Source organism: Pelophylax lessonae (assembly GCF_965119305.1).
Source record: "Pelophylax lessonae genome assembly, chromosome: 7".
Taxonomy (NCBI): Eukaryota; Metazoa; Chordata; class Amphibia; order Anura; family Ranidae; genus Pelophylax; species Pelophylax lessonae.
The window spans coordinates 32,127,004-32,147,162 of record NC_138774.1 but is presented as its reverse complement, the minus strand read 5'-3'; the positions used below and the strand labels follow the sequence as shown (position 1 = coordinate 32,147,162).

The 20,159-nt window shown below is 44.9% G+C and overlaps 1 protein-coding gene across 1 annotated transcript in view; it reads left to right on the top strand.

Annotated features, from left to right (window-relative positions):
- The window catches only part of PPP1R11 (protein phosphatase 1 regulatory inhibitor subunit 11), a 34,962-nt gene extending 20,250 nt beyond the window's left edge, over nt 1-14,712 (top strand). The window contains exon 3 of the mRNA XM_082262640.1: nt 14,221-14,712. Within this exon, the coding sequence (XP_082118766.1) occupies nt 14,221-14,396 (176 nt within the window). The 3' untranslated portion in view covers nt 14,397-14,712. The remainder of the gene's footprint in view (nt 1-14,220) is intronic.
- Nucleotides 14,713-20,159: the final 5,447 nt, after the last annotated feature.

Sequence of the window (20,159 nt, the reverse complement as noted above, 5' to 3'; positions counted from 1 at the left end):
TAGATCCCCGACGATCGGGGCAGAGCAGCGGCGATTGCCGCTGCTCCTCCCCTGGCCCGACTCCCGCTGTGACTGAATACAACGGGAGCGAGCCTCCGGCGGCGCGCGAGCGCCGCCCACAAGGGGGAGTGTCTGACGACGTAGGTCTACGTCGTCAGACGATAACGAGCCACTCTGCCGCAGTAGTACTATGGTACTCAGTGGCAAAGTGGTTAAAGTGGAGTTCCGGCCTATTTTTGCAACTTTAGTGATTCCTGGAGTGCTCGCTATGCTGATCAACAATTGGGCATTTTCAATTTTTTTCGGGGGTCCCTTACCTTATTTTCAGGGCATTTTTGATTGTACTTCCTCCTTCTCCCCCCTCTGTGGCCGCGGCCACCGACATCACTTCCGCCTTTGCATTGCATCCTGGGAGCTGTTTGTCATCACTCCCAGGAGGCTGGAATCAGGAAGAACTCCCAGAACACTCCCTGGAATCAGGAAGAAGGACACAGCAGATTACACTGAGGCTTCAGATGCCCAAATCCAAGATGGCTGTGCTCAGACAGCGATTTTGACTAAAATCCAATACTGTACACCTTGTAAGTATGAGAATAGCGGTTCTGTAAAGGGCGATAGATTAGTATTATAGGGGTATTTTTAGTTAAAAAAGGTATTTGAGGCCGGAACTCCACCTTAACCTCTTCACACCGCTCCTCCCGGCTTCTGGAGATGTTTAAAATGTGGGGTGAGGCTTAAAGTGGAACTTCAATCAATCAACATTGAATATTTTGAATCCTTATACTGCTAACATTAGTAAATAGATAGGAAAGTATATCCTATTTACTTGATTTAAACTTTTATTCTACATTTCTTCAGTTACTTCCTGGTGTCTTGCCTAGGCAAATGATGACCTACATCCCAGGAGTCTTCTGGAGAGGAGGAGGGGTTTTCTCAGCTAAGCCCACCCTCGCATGCATGCCTGAGCTAAGGACAGCTGGATTCCAAGAATTAAATGCTACATGAATCTTTTCCCTTACTCAAGATGGTCACAGCCAGAAATGCTAGGGGGTGTTTTTAAAAGTGATTGCTCAACAATAAAAAGAGAATGGAGACATTGATGGATGGGGGTGTTTGCTTTAAATATTAAAAATGAATTACAATGGAGTTCCACCCTCAAAAGTCACTTTGCCCCATCCGCTTGCTGAGTGTCACCTGAAAAAGAAATGGATAATCACGATTTTTGTTTACTTACCTTGTTTTAGAAGAAAATATACTCACCGTTCTTCCACTTCCTCGCTCTGTGGCCGCGGCCCGCGCCGTCACTTCCGGCTTGCATTGATTCCTGGGAGCTGAACGTCATCGCTCCCAGGAATCAATGCGCCTGCACCGGCCTCGCTCATCACTTCCGGTGCAGGCGCGTCATTCCCTGCTAAACAGCTTCTGGGCCTGCCCAGAAACTGTGCAGGAATGACGCGCCGGACATGACGAGCGGGGCCGGTGCAGGGCATTCTGGGACGAAGAGGACACAGAAGAGGACGCGCTGGCTTCAGCTGCCCACACCTGAGATGGCAGCGCTGGACAAGACATTTTCAAGGTAAGTATTTCTTCTAAAAGGTAAGTGCGAACCGGGACAGTACAGAGGCTATCCATTGTGGAATGTACTAACCCTGACTGTCCCGGGGGTATTTTTAGTGAAGAATACTTTCCGAGGGTGGAACTCCGCTTTAAATAGCATTTTTACTTTGATTTACTCAGATACAGTGAAGTTTCGCTTTAAGATCATGTGACTGCCATGATTGGCTGTCACGGCGGGCGCGTGATCCGAAAATTCCTGATTGCATGCAGCGATCAGCAGCTTTCAGTTAGACGTCGGGCGCACGCGCTCGGCACAGCGCTAATGATCGCAATTTACGCAAACCTGAATTATTTGCGTGCGGCCGGCACCAAGGGGTAAAATGATTATAAAGGAAAAAAAATAATAAAATAACAAACCTCTACTCAACTGCTCTGTGTAATAGAATTGCACAGAGCGGCCCCAAACCTCCTCTTCTCAGGTCCCCCGCCGGCACTCCTGGCTCCTCCCTCCTGTCCATTGTTGGAAGCGGATTGGCACTTGTGCGCGCTCGCTTCTGAGCTCCGCTGCTGGGTCCATTTTTTAATTGGATAAGTTTAACCACTTTAGGCTACATTCACACCTGAGCGTAGCGTTTTCGCGTGTTTTTTACCGCGATTTACAGGCGTTTTTTGTGCAGGCGTTTTTAGATTGAGTAGAAACCAATGGAAAACGCCTGTAATCTGCCCAAAAAGAAGCTCATGTACTTTTTTGAGCGTTGGGCGTTTTTCTTACAGCGTCAAATCGCTCAGATGTGAACAGGGGCCATTGAAATGAATAGGATTTGTCTTGTTAGGCGTTTTGAGAGCTGATCCTAGAGCAGAAAAACTCCCCAAAAACGCCCCAAAACGCATACATGTGAACGGAGCCTTAAGACTGGAAGGATTTGCCCCCTTAATGACCAGGCTCTATTTTGCGATTCGGCACTGCGTTATTTTAACTGACAATTGCGCGGTCATGCGACGCTGTACCCAAATAAAATTGACGTCCTTTTTTACCCACAAACAGAGCTTTCTTTTGGTGGTATTTGATCACCTGTGCGATTTTTTTTTTTTTTTTTTTTTTTTTTTTTTTTTTTCACTATAAACAAAAAAAGAGCGACAATTTTGAAAAAATAACAATATTTTTCACATTCTGCTATATGACATTCTCCAAAAAAAAAAAAAAAAAACATTTTTTTTTACATTTTAGGCCAATGTTTACTGCTACATATTTTTGGTAAAAAAAAAAAACACAATAAGTGTATTTTGATTGGTTTGCGCAAAAGTTATCACATCTACTAACTACGAGAACGATTTATGTCATTTTTATTGTGTTTTTTTGTCATTTTTATTGTGTTTTTTTTCTAGTTATGGCAGTGATCTGCGATTTTTTTTTTTTTTTTTTTTTTTTTTTCTTTTTTTTTTTTTTGCGGGACTGCGACATTGCGGCGGACAGATCGGACCCCCAACTGATATTTTTTACACTTTTGGGGGGACCAGTGACATTACTACAGTAATCAGTGCTATAAATATGCATTGTTACTGTAATAATGACACCGGCAGGGAAGGGGTTAACCTGGGGGTGATCAAAGGGTTAAGTGTGAGCCTAGGGGAGTTTTTTCTAACTGTGGGGGAGGGACTTGTGGAATGACCATAGAGACATGTGATCCTATATAGAAGGATCACAGGCGCTCTGTGATCATTGTAGAGAGAAGAACGGTCAGCTGTGTTTACAACTGCAGACCGTTCTTCTCTCTCAGGGGGGAGCGATCGCGAGTGGCTGGCTGCAATTGTGGGCGTCGACCCCATGGATCGGCTACCTAATGCAGGCGCACGTACGCCCCCAGGAGCGCTCCCGCGAACCCATGTACTCCTACATCGGTTCGCGCAGCCGAGCCAGCCTGCTGCAATATATCTGCGGCGGGCGGTTGGCTAGTGGTAAATATTAGATGTCAATGTTAGGGGTTAATATTCAGCTGCTAAATAAAATCACTGTCAACAACACTGTATTGATGGGGGAATCATGCAAAAAATTTTTTCCTGCAACCCGTGGTTGCAGGAAAGAAATGCACATCCTGTATGGCCTGCCAAAGAGCTCTTTCACACGGGTGATCCGATCAGATCCGCCCGTCAGTTTTTTAGGCGGATCTGATCGGATCCTCCATGCAGCTCTATGGGGCAGCGGATGTCAGCGGAGACATCTCCGCTACCATCCGCATCCGATCCTGTGCTGATATCTGGACGGATGGAAACCCTATTTTTCCATCCGTTCAGTAATCGGATCGGATCTGATGAGAGCGGACAGGCGGTCCGCTCTCATCCGATCCCCCATAGAGGGCAGCGGGGGCTGAGACACCTCCCTCTCTGCTCTGCAAGCGGAGACGGAGCTGTCATCCGCCGGCTCAGCGGGGATCGCGGATCGATTCCCCGCTGAGCAACACGGATCCGCCTACGGAGGCGGACCGTGTGAAAGAGGCCTAAGTGTAGACTTTTTAGGAAATCAGTAAGCCAATCACACAAGCAGGAATTGACATTTCTGAGGTCGTTCCATACACCGACTATGTACAGAACTCCCAGGTTGTCATATTGCATTGAATTTTATTTTTTATAAAATGACAGCGCTAGAGATTGAAAACAAAAGGTAATTATTAATTGCATTAAGGCTGCATTCACATGTCAGCTTATAATCGCGGGCAGAACCGCCGCGGTTCCGCCCGCGATTCGGAGATTTATTGCAAATCGCGGGACGCCTAGCGTTGCCCGTTGATTTGCAATAGCCCCCCAAACGCCGAGCGATGTTGCCGCGATTTACGCCCGCCGAATCGCGGCAACATCGCGCAAACAAAATCGCGGAACGCAATACGCTCCAAAAAAGTACAAGAGCCTAAATGACAAGGTGACATCTGATGCAATTGTATGAGATATCATTATTTTTTTAACATATTTGCAAATTTTTTTTTCCCATTAAAGTGTAGTTCTCTTTTAACCACTTGCTGACCGCCTACTGCAGATATACTGCAGCAGAACTGCCCCACTGTTCTGGATGGGGTGCGCACGCCGCCTGGCTGTGTTGCCATTCGCTCCAGTACGAGTCCCAGCCAATGATTTATGGTTGGGACCCACATTGTTGGAAAAGCCTCCACAATTAAGAACCCCCCCCCCCTCTTAAAGAACCAGCTCCCACAGAAGAAAAAGGTGTTAAAAATGTCCTGAAGGATTGTAAGTGAATCACTTCATCTTTAAAATTTCAAGGCAGCAGGTGGCGCTCTAGGCTTTCTGTTCACATATTTACCAGGCTAACCGTAAGGTGAAACTCTATCAAAAGACACATTATAAAATTATCTTTAGCGTGGAGTTAAGATATTTGATTTTTTTTTTTTTTGCTTCTGGAATCTGCTTAAACATTTGAGTAAGTTACGGCTCTCTTGCAATTTCTGGGTAACTATTCTCTTTAGCATTGCTTTGTGAATGGCAAGGGCCAGATAGGCCCTAGGAGCCAGGCAGAAAGTGTATCCATATATTGGTTTTTTTTTTTTTTTATTGCCGATACCGATATTTTGGTCATCGCGTATCGGTATTGGCAGATATTTTCGTACATTAAAATTTTTTTTTTATTATTATTTATTTATTTTTTCTTGACAGGTACTGTTGTGGAGGGATCTGGGGGGTCTAAAAGACCCCAAACCCCTCCTCTGCACTTAAAAGCATTCAAAACACCAAGTTTGGCTGTTTTGAATGCTGTCATTTTTTTTTTAACCACTTAAGCCCCGAAAGATTTTACCCCCTTCCTGACCAGGGTTTTTTTTTTTTTTTTTTTTACTGCGAGACTTTAACGGACAAATGCGCGGTCGTGCGATGCTGTACCTAAACGAATTTCACGTCCTTTTTTTCCCACAAACAGAGCTTTCTTTTGGTGGTATTTGATCACCTGTGCGATTTTTTTTTATTTTTTTTTTTTTTATCATGCGCTATAAACAAAAAAAGAGCGTAAATTTTGCAAAAATAACAATATTTTTTATTTTTTTTTTATATGAAATTCCCCCCAAAAAAATGTAAAAATCAAAATTTTTTAACATTTTCGGCCAATTTGTTTTATGCTACATATGTTTGTTAAAAAAAAATCGCAAAAAGCGTATTTTGATTGGTTTGCGCAAAAGTTATCGTGTTTACTAACAAAGGGAAAGATTTTTGTCATTTTTGGTTTTTTTTTTTTTTTAACGAGTAATGGCGGCGATCTGCGATTTTTTTTTTTTTTTTTTTTTTTTGCGGTACTGCGAAATTGCGGCGGACAGATCAGACCCTTGACTGACATTTTTGACACTTTTGGGGGTAGCAGTGACATTACTGCAGTAATCAGTGCTATAAATATGCACTGTTACTGTAAAAATGACACTGGCAGGGAAGGGGTTAACTGTATTGGAGAGGGAGGGGTTACGTGTGTCCTAGGGGCGTGTTTCTAACTGTGATTGGACATGTCTTCTATTGTAAAAACAGAGATCAACGGTTCTACATAGTAGAACCGTCTGATCTCCATTTTTACACAGGGGAGAATGACAGGCGGCTTGTTTACATAAGCCGTCCGCCTTTCTCCCGCTGTACCGACGATTGTAGTGTGACCTGCGGACATCGGGTCCGCCGGTCACACGCCCGGACTCCTCTGTGAACGAGCCGAGGCGGGCGCGCGCCTCAGCGGGCGCGCGCTTGCCCGCTATTGGCTCAAAACCCGGTGACAGGCTAGCGACGTAGATCTACGTCACTCTGCCTGGCCGGGGCTGACTGCCGCAGTAAATATACTGTGCGCCGTCGGCAACCGGTTAATCTGACGCCGAGTACCCGGAAGTGATGTCATGATATCACTTCGGAGTTTTTAGATGGAGACCCAATCAGAGCCGAATGCTTCGGAGGCCGTGCAGGCTGGTTGCCCGGGTCTCCGCGGAAGGCGGTGGGGGGAGACTCTAGCTGCAGGCATCACTATGGTTCACGCACTTTCCCGAAATATCGGCAATATCGGTAACCTCAGGGTCAATTCCAGATGGCTCAGACAGACTGTGGTTCAGGCTTATTCCATTAAGGGTCAGGTTCCTCCTCTCCCTGTTAAGGCGCACTCTACCCGGGCGCTTCGTGCCTCCTGGGCTTCCGTCACCAGGCGCCAGTGATGCAGGTTTGCAAGGTGGCTACCTGATCGTCTGTGCACACATTCACAAAGTTTTATAAGGTGGATGTGTTGGCATCTGCAGATGCTTCCTTCGGCCGCAAGATTTTGCCGACTGCTGTTTAGAGGTCTTGTCCTCCTTTGAGTGTGTTTTTTTTTTATATATTTTTTTCAGGTGAGCTCCAGTTGTTTATGGTTGAGCTCCATAATACCTGGTTGGCTATGGTTTAGCCTTGGGAATTTTTTCTTTTTGTTCCCACCCCTCATGTTTGACACTGCTTTTGGGTCGCCCCAATGGTCTAGAAGATAAGGAGCTGTGTCAGTCAATAAACGAAAGAGAAAATTGAATTTTTGACTTGACGTAAAATCCATTTCTCTGATGTTCATTGACTGACACGGCACCCGCCCCTTCTTCTGACACTGCTTGTAACAAAACTGAATACCTATAGCAGAGAGTGGGAGTATACTCCCTGGGACTGCCCCATACAGTGCCTTGCGAAAGTGTTCGGCCCCCTTGAACTTTGCGAACTTTTGCCACATTTCAGGCTTTAAACATAAAGATATAAAACTGTAATTTTTTGTGAAGAATCAACAACAAGTGGGACACAATCATGAAGTGGAACGAAATTTATTGGATATTTCAAACTTTGTTAACAAATAAAAAAACTGGGCGTGCAAAATTATTCAGCCCCTCTACTTTCAGTGCAGCAAACTCTCTCCAGAAGTTCAGTGAGGATCTCTGAATGATCCAATGTTGACCTAAATGACTAATGATGATAAATAGAATCCACCTGTGTGTAATCAAGTCTCCGTATAAATGCACCTGCACTGTGATAGTCTCAGAGGTCAGTTTAAAGCGCAGAGAGCATCATGAAGAACAAGGAACACACCAGGCAGGTCCGAGATACTGTTGTGGAGAAGTTTAAAGCCGGATTTGGGTACAAAAAGATTTCCTAAGCTTTAAACATCCCAAGGAGCACTGTGCAAGCGATAATATTGAAATGGAAGGAGTATCAGACCACTGCAAATCTACGAAGACCTGGCCGTCCCTCTAAACTTTCAGCTCATACAAGGAGAAGACTGATCAGAGATGCAGCCAAGAGGCCCATGATCACTCTGGATGAACTGCAGAGATCTACAGCTGAGGTGGGAGACTCTGTCCATAGGACAACAATCAGTCGTATACTGCACAAATCTGGCCTTTATGGAAGAGTGGCAAGAAAAAAGCCATTTCTTAAAGATATCCATAAAAAGTGTCGTTTAAAGTTTGCCACAAGCCACCTGGGAGACACCAAACATGTGGAAGAAGGTGCTCTGGTCAGATGAAACCTAAATCTAAGTTTTTGGCAACAATGCAAAACGTTATGTTTGGTGTAAAAGCAACACAGCTCATCACCCTGAACACACCATCACCACTGTCATACATGGTGGTGGCAGCATCATGGTTTGGGCCTGCTTTTCTTCAGCAGGGACAGGGAAGATGGTTAAAATTGATGGTAAGATGGATGGAGCCAAATACAGGACCATTCTGGAAGAAAACCTGATGGAGTCTGCAAAAGACCTGAGACTGGGACGGAGATTTGTCTTCCAACAAGACAATGATCCAAAACATAAAGCAAAATCTACAATGGAATGGTTCACAAATAAACATATCCAGGTGTTAGAATGGCCAAGTCAAAGTCCAGACCTGAATCCAATCGAGAATCTGTGGAAAGAACTGAAAACTGCTGTTCATAAACGCTCTCCATCCAACATCACTGAGCTCCAGCTGTTTTGTAAGGTGGAATGGGCAAAAATTTCAGTCTCTCGATGTGCAAAACTGATAGAGACATACCCCAAGCGACTTACAGCTGTAATCGCAGCAAAAGGTGGCGTTACAAAGTATTAACTTAAGGGGGCTGAATAATTTTGCACGCCCAATTTTTCAGTTTTTTATTTGTTAAAAAAGTTTGAAATATCCAATAAATTTCGTTTCACTTCATGATTGTGTCCCACTTGTTGATTCTTCACAAAAAATTACAATTTTATATCTTTGTTTGAAGCCTGAAATGTGGCAAAAGGTCGAAAAGTTCAAGGGGGCCGAATACTTTTGCAAGGCACTGTAGGCGTAGTCAAGTTTTTGTCTGCCTAGTACTCCTGTAGGGTGCAGTATACCTAATGGTCAAGAAGATAAGGAGCTGTGTCCGTCAATGAACATCAGGGAAATGGATTTTACGTTAAGTCAAAAATCCCATTATTTGCAAAATATTATAACAGAAACTTAAAGCGGAGTTCCGGCCTCGGGGGTGAATTTTAGATAAAAATATCCCCGGGACAGTCAGGGCTAGTACATTCCACAATGGATAGCCTCTGTACTGTCCCGGGTCGCACTTACCTTTTAGAAGAAATGCTTACCCTGAAAATTTCTTCTCCAGCGCTGCCATCTCAGGTGTGGGCACCTGAAGCCAGCGTGTCCTCTTCTGCATCCTCTTCAGTGACGTCGGAGTCCCAGAATGCCCTGCACCGGCCCCGCTCGTCAGTTCTGGTGCAGACGCGGCATCCCTGCACAGCTTCAGGGCATGCCCAGAAATTGTTTAGCAGGGAATGCCACACCTGCACTGGAAGCGAGGAGCGGGGCCGGTGCAGGCGCATTGACTCCTGGGAGCGAAGACATTCAGCTCCCAGGAGTCATCGTAAACCGGAAGAGACGGCGCAGGCCGCGGCCGCAGAGGGAGGAAGTGGAAGGAAGGTGAGTGTATTTTCTTCTATAACAAGGTAAGTAAACAAAAAAAAAAAAAATCGGGAGCATCCGTTTCTTTTTCAAGTGCCACTCAGCAAGCGGATGGCCCAAAATCTATTTTTTTCTTTTTTTTTCGATTTTGAGGCAGGAACTCCGCTTTTAAGTGTTTTTTTTTTTTTTTTTTTTTTCGATTTTGAGGCAGGAACTCCGCTTTATGTTTTTTTTTTTTCTCGGCAAAAAAAATAAAAAAACCCAGTGGTGATTAAATACCACCAAAAGAAAGCTCTATCTGTCTCAAAACAATTATAAGCATTTAATTTGGGTACAGATTTGCATGACTGCGCAATTTTCATTCAAAATGCGACAGCACTAAAAGCTGAAAATTTGTCCTGGGCAGGAAAGGGGTAAAAGTGCCCGGTTAGCAAATGGTTAAAAAACTGAAATCCAGTGAATGAAAGGGGCAAGCCAGGGACAGTCTGGGGAAGAAGGAACTAGAGAACGCTGGAAGCCCTCCAGCCACAAAATGTTTCAGGCTCTATCTGACTTTCTGCAGCCTTTTCTGTACATTATGAGAAGCTGGCAGTGTGCTCTGTGCAGTGTAATTGGAGTAAGTAAATTCAGTCCAAGAGAGGAGCCGGTACACCTGTGAGTATATGTTATCCCTCACCTTGTAAAGAAACCCATTCAGTTTATAATAGAATTGAAAGGCAAAACACTTACCGTATATACTCGAGTATAAGCCGACCCGAATATAAGCCGAGGCCCCTAATTTTACCACGAAAAAGTGGGAAAACTTTTTGACTCGAGTATAAGCCTAGGGGGGGGAAATGCAGCAGCTACCGGACCCAACTGGACCACCACGAGACACAAAACATGGGCTGGGGGCATGGTACAGGAGATGGCACAGGTCATGGCACAGGTGATGGTACAGGCATGGCACTGGGCATGCAGTGCTGCGGGCATTGTACAGGAGATGGTTCAGGCATGGCACAGGTGATGGTACAGGCATGGCACTGGGCATGCAGTGCTGCGGGCATTGTACAGGAGATGGTTCAGGCATGGCACAGGTGATGGTACAGGCATGGCACTGGGCATGCAGTGCTGCGGGCATTGTACAGGAGATGGTTCAGGCATGGCACAGGTGATGGTACAGGGATGGCACTGGACATGCAGTGCTGCGGGCATTGTACAGGAGATGGTTCAGGCATGGCACAGGTGATGGCACAGGGCATGGCACAGGTGATGGTACAGGCATGGCACAGGTGATGGTACAGGCATGGCACAGGTGATGGTACAGGCATGGCACAGGTATGGAACTGGACATGCAGTGCTGCGGGGATGGCACAGGTGATGGTACAGGCATGGCACAGGTGATGGTACAGGCATGGCACAGGTGATGGTACAGGCATGGCACAGGTATGGAACTGGACATGCAGTGCTGTGGGCATGGCACAGGTGATTGTTCAGGCATGGCACAGGTGATGGCACAGGTCATGGTACAGGCATGGCACAGGACATGCAGTGCTGCGGGCATGGTACAGGAGAATGTCCTGTACCATGCCCGCAGCACTGCATGAAGAAATGTAGAGGCTGCGGAGGAGTCTCACTTTACTGTCGGTGAGGCGCCCTGCGCCTATACGTCATGCGTGGTGACACGTCTGCACCATTTTTAAAAAGACAGTGAGCCAGTGACTCAAGTATAAGCAGAAGGGGGCTTTTTCAGCATGAAAAAACATGCTGAAAAACTTGGCTTCTACTCGAGTATATACGGTATGTATAGACATTTAAAAAAAAAAAAAAAAAAGACAATACTCACCCTCTGTTCTCAGCTGCATAAGGCATTCAGAGAGCTGGGGAGGAGAAACCGCATTACACTGAACCTTACAGTGAATGGGGGCATGTTGGCACAAGTCTGATCATTGGAGAAAAGTAGGGTGAGTTCTCAGAACAGCTAGAGAACCGAACACACTGTGCTCTAATGCCTAGTGTGGTCAGTTTTAAAAAGAGAAGTATGGGAATGTTTTTTTATTTTACAATCCTACTCGCCTAGGTGGATGCTGCATCTGTCCCCTGCCGGCTCTAACACTGAGAACCTAGCAATCAAACACTGCCGATCGCTCAGTTCTCAGATCTCCCTGAGCAGAGAGCTGGTGACCGACTCTCTGCTCTGTCTGAAAGCGGGTGAGAACGATCTGCACTCCTGTGATCCATAGGAGACATACAGCCACAATGAACTTTGACTGTACAACTCCTATAATAGGAGAGCAGAGGGACTGGCAGGAAAACCAGGCTTTTCGCACAAAGGAAGCAATACAAAGAGAACAGGAGACTTTTTTTAATACAAGTACAGTGCCTTGAAAAAGTATTTATACCCCTTGAGATTTTCCACATTTTGTCATGTTACAACCAAAAGCGTAAATGTATTTTATTTGGATTTTATGTGATAGACCGACACAAAGTGGCACATAATTGTGAAGTGGAAGAAAAATGATAAATGGTTTTCAGATTTTTTTACAAATATGTGAAAAGTGTGGCGTGCATTTGTATTCACCCCCCTTTACTCTGATACCCCTAACTAAAATCTAGTGGAACCAATTGCCTTCATAATTCACCTAATTAGTAAATAGAGTCCACCTGTGTCTAATTTAATCTCAGAATAAATACAGCTGTTCTGTGAAGCCCTCTGAGGTTTGTTAGAAAACCTTGGTGAACAAACCGCATTATGAAGGCCAAGGAACACACCAGACAGGTCAAGGATAAAGTTGTGGAGAAGTTTAAAGCCGGGTTAGGTTATATAAAAAAATAAATAAATCCCAAATCTTCGAACTTCTCATGGAGCGCTGTTCAATCTATCATCCGAAAATGGAAAAAGTATGGCACCACTGCAAACCTACCAAGACATGGCTGTCCACCTAAACTGACCGGCCGGGCAAGGAGAGCATTCATCAGAGAATCAGCCAAGAGGCCCATGGGAACTCTGGAGGAACTGCACAGATCCACAGCTCAGGAGGTAGAATCTGTCCACAGGACAATTATTAGTCGTGTACTTCACAAATCTGCCCTTTATGGAAGAGTCTCAAGAATAAAGTCATTGATGAAGGAAAGCCATAGGAAATCCCTTTTGCAGTTTGCACGAAACACAGCAAACATGTGGAAGAAGGTACTCTGGTTAGATGAGACCAAAATTGAACTTTTTGGCTAAAAAGCAAAACTGCGTGGCGGAAAACTAACACTGCACATCACCCTAAACACGCTATCCCTACAGTGAAACATGGTGGTGGCAGCATCCTGTTGTGGGGATGCTTTTCTTCAGCAGGGACCTGGTGGTCAGGACCAAGCTGGTCAGAGTTGATAGGAAGATGGATGGCGCCAAATACAGGGGAAGATGGATGGCGCCAAATACAGGGCAATCTTAGAAGAAAACCTGTTTGAGTCTGCAAAAGACTTGAGATTGGGGCGGAGGTTCACCTTCCAGCAGGACAACCACCCTAAACATCCAGCCAGAGCTACAATGGAATGGTTTAGATCAAAGCATATTCATGTGTTAGAATGGCCCATTCAAAGTTCAGACCTAAATCCAATTGAGACTCTGTGTCAAGACTTGAAAATTGCTGTTCACAGACGCTCTCCATCCAATCTGACAGAGCTTGAGCTATTTTGCAAAGAAGAATGGGCAAAAATCTCACTCTAGATGTGTAAAGCTGGTAGAGACATCCCCAAAAAGACTTTCAGCTGTAATTGCAGGGAAAGTCGGTTCTACAAAGTATTGGCTCAGGGGGGTGAATACAAATGCACGCCACACTTTTCACATATTTATTTGTAAATAAAATTTGAAAACCATTTTATCATTTTCTTCCACTTCACAATTTATGTGCCATTTTGTGTTGGTCTATCACATATAATACATTTATGTTTTTGGTTGTAACATGACAATGTGGAAAATTTCAAGCGGTATGAATACTTTTTCAAGGCACTGTACATGGTACAGCAGCCACATATCAGGAATATGAAATGTTGGGGTAACGCTTTCTTTAAGGGAATGCTGGAGTTCAGCTTTTAAACCTCTTTTGTCTCCTAGATAGGATGCGCAGGCCACTGAATTCTTCTTCAGCCTGACTCCCCCTACCAGAGTTGTATAAAATACTCGAACTCCATACTTGAGTAAAAGTACAAGTGCTCGATCAAAAAGTGACTTGAGTAGAAGTGGAAGTGCTCGATCAAAAAGTGACTTGAGTAGAAGTACTAAAGTATTCAACATTTTTTGTACTTAAGTATTGCAAGTAGTTTTTTTTAAAAATGTTGCTACTCAAGTACTGAAAGTAAAAGTACAAGTACTGTTATGTAGTTATTAAAGAAAGAAGTCCAAAGTTTGAACATCATATTGTTTTTTATTATTTCAAATGCAGCTTTATTTATACATACAGTAGCTTTTATTTTCGTATGCACTGATAATACACATGTTTTGAGCTTCATGAAACTTCCATCTACTGTTCTGGCAGTGGTAATTTTTATAATCCTAACGAGTAACTATGCAGCACAAAAAAAAAAATATCGGAGTAGAAGTATTGAAATCATTGAAAAAATGTAGTGAAGTAAAAGTGGAAGTAGGAGAAAAAAATTCTACTCTAGGAAAGTACAGATACCGCATTTCGGTACTTAAGTACAGTAGTGAAGTAGTTCTACTTAGTTACTATACATCTCTGCCCCCTACCGTCCTCTAGGTTGATTTTTTGGAGGTCGTTACCCCTGGCTAACTATCTCCTTTATTTCACAGGCTGTTGCATCTACGAGAAGCCAAGGGCTTTTGGGGAAAGCTCCACCGAGAGCGAAGATGACGATGATGGTTGCGACAGCTCCCACTGCATCCGGGGCCACAAGAAGAAGACACCCGGGTCTGGAGATGTCCCACCACCGCCAAGCCACGAGACCGCAGGCGCCATGCAGCACTGAGAAGGCCAGGAGAGAGTGACGGCGTGCATCTTAAACACACAAACATCATTGTAATATCTCAGCTGCCAAACTCCTATCTCTGCCGGGGTGGGAGAGTCAAAGCAGCGAGTTGCCGGTTAAGTGTTTTGTATCGGGTCACCATTGAGGAATACGGAGGCTACGACACCGGGGGGGAAGATATCGCCTTTTATCCTGACGTCTCACGAGATGGCACAGATGGCGTTTCCTATTCACTCTGTTCTTTGCTGAGCGGACTGACAGCTGTTGCGCTCAGGCTTAACGCTACACATGTTTAATGCACAGTCCTCTCTTCTGTACTGGCAGAAACCGTTTCTTGGTGAATGTACATGCATGGAAGCCCCTCTTCCTCCAAAGCTGCTATATTTCTCTTGTCTAGTGACTGGCCACCCTCCAGTCTCATGATAACCTCATCCAGCCGCTTCTCGCGTCTTCCCCTCAATATTCCCATTCCTCCTCCCAATAAGATATAATCTAATGAATGTAATTTGTCAATGAAATTCCCCAGGAGGAGGGTGCCCTTTCAATTTAACATAGTGTATGCTCCAGAATCGGTATAATTTATTCAAGTATGAAAGGCTTGCTTATTTTGCAAACTGTATTATCGCCAGTTTGGGAGTGCAGTATCCTGTAGATAGAGGATATTAGATTTTATTTCTGAAAAATAGGGCAGAATAAGGTAAAGCGTAGAACTGGATGCTGTCAATTCTCCAGTTCCTGTTAAAAATGACAAATGTGGATGCAAAGGGCAAGGCCACCATGCCACGTTTTTGTACCTGTTGTCACCTGGTGAGGTTAAATGTTTCCGTCACCCACAAGTTGAGTTTTAGCATTGGGTTTGGACCAGGAGAAGTCTCCCAGTAAGCCCTGATTAACATTGAAACATGGTGTGGGAAACCTGCTATCCGTGCATTTTTTTTTTACACGCAGCGTTCAAAATTGCACTGCCCTTGCGATTCACGATGCAAGTGTCAGTGACATGTTAACGAGACCCCAATTGCAGGTTGCAAAGGCAGTGTGTTTGCCTGCACCGGATTGCATGGTATAAAAAACAACCATACGATCTCGCTGCACTGCATTTCTAAAATCGGTGCATGCACTACTTGTGAAGTGAATTGCACAGGAATGCGGTTCATAGTGTCAACCTAGGCTAAGAGATGGCATTGCCCCTCTGACGACAGCGCTACGTTAGTCATGAAGACTTCACGTTAATGTACATTCTGATGTCAGGGGCTCTACTGCCTAACAGCTGGATAGAGAGGCAACCTTCTCCCGGAGGGGGATAAGTTGCTTACATCTGCTACATGGTTCCATTGGATGACCTCCGTAAGAAATATGGCAACTATGATACTACAGCAAATGGAAGGTGTGTTCCAGCTAGGCCAGTCAGACTTAAATATATGCCCAGGTTGCTGAGTTTGGTGGACCTTTTATTGGATAATAGGCAACAGGTCCTTGACCACCAGGCTAACTTTAGACCGCAACAGTTTTACAGGGACCCTTGAAGCATGTACAGCTTTGATACTCCTGTGTGTTTGCCTGGTCGATCCCACCTGCCACCAGGTGCCAGTTCGCTGGTATGCACACTTCAGGGTCAATGAAATGTCTACAAGAAAATAGCGCCAGACCACACACTGTCCATGTGCACCACTGTTGTAAAAACGTCAAATGGCTTCAGAGCTCTCTTCACCCATGGGAGAACAGCCCCTCACCTGTATAGGTCTTAGTCTTTAAAGTGGATCTTCATGCCAACACCACCCCCCTCCAACCCCTACCGTTTAAAGCAGTGGTCCTCAACCCTGGCCTACAGGGCCCACTAACAGGCCAGATTTGCAAGATAACTGAAATACATCCCAGGTGATATCATTTGCTGCTCAGTGATTGCAGTACTCTAGTCTGCATCTCCCCAAGGTAAATCTGGCCTGTTAGTGGGCCCTGAGTACCGGAGTTGAGGACCACTGGTTTAAAGTACTCCCAATGGGTCCAATGTTTTTCTACTACATCCACTTTTTTCTGCTTTCCCCTTCGTCCCGCACTGCCACCTTCTTTGATGATCTTCTGAGTTGAGGCGGCTGCTTCCTGATGACGGGGCTTGGCTGCCCCCTCCTCCTTTCCCAGTGAAGGACTTTGCATCCTGGGATATGTCCCTTCTTGCTAATGACGTCCATGGGCAGGGGGCTGGCCAGAGCTTTATTAAGAAAACGAATGCCCATTTGTGGGGAGGGGGGGTAGATGTGAGGCAACATGTCATGGAGGATGAAGATCCGCTTTAAAGTTGTAAGTAACTCCAGGATTTATTTTTCAATTCTCTATTATTAGATCCCCCTCCTCTTTTGCATAAGAAAAAAAAAAAAGTGCTAAGCTCCACTTACCTTCTTCACCCCCCAGCGCTGACCCAGACTTCCTGCTTAGTACTGTGCCCAAGGTCTTCTTCAGGGCAGACGAACACTTTGTCATTCTGTCCAGCCTATGCTAAACACAACTCACCCCCTAGGAGGGGCACGTCATCACGCTGCTTAGGCTCACAGTACACCAGGGCAGAGGTGTCGCTCAGTCCTGAAAGAATGCTTACCCCCTGCTGCTACAAGATGAAAAGTGGAATAAGCCAGGGGTTGATGTAATAATGCTGGCAAGAAGTCCATTAAGAAATAGAATTAGGTATAGGGGGTTAAAAACTGGTGGGAGGAGGGTTGGACAGAAATCCTGAAGTTTTGCTTTAGGAGGACTTTCCATCAAAATGCATGGTCTGCTTAATCGGCTCCACCCTATGATAAAATGTGGCATGACCTCTATGAAATATATACATTGCATGGCCCAAAAAAAAAGTTGCCACCTGGAATTAACGAAGCAACTAACTGAACTAAGCACGCAGTAACTATCCTATGGGATAGTTACTGCATGTGCCCAAAGAATGATGTCACCTGACTATATTGAATGACCAAGTTATTGCATCAATGGATTATTTTTTTTCCCTGATGGCACGGGCATTCCATGATGCCAATGCCAGGATTCATCTGGCTCAAATTGTGAAAGAGTGGTTCAGGGAGTATGAGACTTAATTTTCACACACGGATTGGTCAGAAAATAACCCCATTGAGAATCTTTGGGATGTGCTGGAGAAGGCTTTGCTCAGTGGTCCGACTCTCCCATCATTATTACAAGATCTTGGTGAAAAATGAATGCAACACTGGACAGAAATAAGTCTTTTGACATTGCAGAAGCCTATTGAAACAATGCCACAGCGAATGCGTGCCGTAATCAAAGCCAATAAAATATTAAAGTATGTGACCTTTTTTTTTTTTGGGCCATTGTATCATCTTTCAAGATATTGGAATCCCCAGCTTTCTGGGGAGCCATCTGGAAGGCCCACGAAGCCACTCTTGCCTAGGCACCAAGGGTTGGCACGAGGCCTAAGATATATATTTCTTTTTATTTCCAAGTGTAATGCCCCTTTTTTACATGGGGCCAGTCTGTAAGGAGTAAGCGAACTGTGCATTTTGATGCCAGCTCTGCTTTCATGAGAAAAACTCCCAACCCTAAGGTAATGGGCACTCACTTTTTGGGGTACGTTAATTTATGGGGGAAGATTTCCATACCTCTTATTAGAAAAACCAAACCTGGGTGAAGAACACATGGGTTATAGCAACCAAAATCTCTTGTATGAAAAGTTTACTATGCGTTGAACATGGCAGCCAATCAGATTCCGCCAATGCATCCTGGGTGTTAGATGCAACAAGGATAGTAATCATTTTGAACACTGGGCCTTTAATGTATTTTACAAGCCTTACCGTGTGCTCTGTATCATAACCACATAAAATGCATACATATAACCATTTCATTGGCTTTGTTTTATGATTTTCCTTTGATTTGTACACTTTTCTTCCTCCCTGTGCTCTATACATGCGTCATTGGGCAGAGGTTGTGAGATGCACGGCAGATGTAAAGTTGGGCTTTAATGACCCTATTAGCATCGATCCTATATGATTGTTCAGTTTGTTCTTTATAGAATCTGTATATTGTGTTTTTTTTTTTTTTTTTCTCCTCCTTTTGAGAATTAAACTATTTTTGTTTGGTATCTGTGTCCAGAAATTTTTTTTGTACCTCACGGGATTTTTTTTTTTAGGTGGTATTTGAGGAGAGCTTATGTGACTGTTCATTTTACTTTTGTGCTCTTATCTGCTGCAGTTAAAGTGGGTCTCAATCCAGCGATGTGCTCAAAAGCATTGGCTCCCTGGAGACTCTCTCCTTCCTTATTGGCTCCTGCTGTTGTCGATCACAGGCAGTCAGCCAATGAGTTAAGCGGGGCCGAGCCACAGCTCCAAGCCTGAATGAGCATGCAGAGCAGCGGCTCAGGAGTGTGCCTGCTCTGGGGGCCCTCCACAGGAGGAAGGGGCCAGGAGCGCCAGCAGGGGGCCTTTAGAAGAGGAGGATCGGGGATGCTCTGTGCAAAATCATTACACAGAGCAGGAGTATGACCTGTTTGTTTAAAAAAAATTGCCTTTTATTATCACTTTAAGAGCCGGTTCACATAGGCGCGACCCGACTTGCCGGGGCGACCTGAGAAGTTGCGGTGCACAGCTCGCACCGTGACCTCGGAGCGGCATGCATGGACTTCATATCATTGAAGTCAATGCAGGTCGCCCCAAAGTAGTATAGGACCCTTTTTCTAAGTCGGAGCGACTTGTGTCGCTCCTATTAGAACGGGTCCTGTGCTAATCTATGGCAGGTGACCCACGGCGACTTGTCAGGCGACCAGGTCACCTGACAAGTCGCCCCAGTGTGAACGGGGTCTTAAGAGAACAGTACATTTAGTCCAGAAAGGTATAGTAGAGGGGTGCTGATACTTAAAAACTTTTGTACAATCAAGCAAAAGAAACTTTCAGACAAGTAATACTGTCTCTGATTTGGTGGCTCACATACATCACGACATTCCTTCGATGGGTACCTGGAAGTAGCTCAAACCACAGAAAGATAGAACCAACACCAAAAAATAAGTCCCAAGATCATTTTTATATTGATTAACATAAGAGCCAATGCTTTTTGGGGCCAACCCCCCCCCCCCCCTCTTCATCAGGTACTAGGCATTGAGTCCTAAAAAAGAGGGGAGTGTGTTGGCTCTTCAAAAATCCTTGGTTGGTTTAGGTGATCAAATTATAAAAATGATCTTTGACTCCACAGGAGCATCAAAAACAGAAGATGAATCCAAGATCATTTTTATAATTTGATCATGTAAACCAGCCATTGTAGATTAAGAGCCAACACATTCCCCTTTCATCAGAACCCAATACCCAGTGCAACCTGTATGTCTCATGAAGGGAGGTTTTTTTTTTTGCCCCAAAACACATTGGCTCTTGCTACATACCTGCTCAGAGGTTGAAGAAATGAGAGGGCTTCCCTTGCGGCTGAGTGTAGAACACCCCTGAAGATTGGGACAGGGAGTGCTGTCCCTGAAAAAGCAAGGTTTGCCAGCTGCGGAGTTGCTTGAGGATAAGGAGATGAGGCACCCAAAGGAGACTTGACCATGCAACAGTGTCAGCAAGGCAGAAGACTCTCTAGATGGACGCTTGTCAATGCAGAGGTGCCAATAAGACAGGTGTCACCTTAGATGCACTGGCAGATCTAGCCAGGTGAATGGAACAGGAAGCGGAGTCAGGCACCAGAACCAGGGTCATACACAGGAGGTCAGCCAGAAGCGGAAGCGAGGTCAAGTTCAAGACGGGGGTCATACAATGTGGCCATGCACAC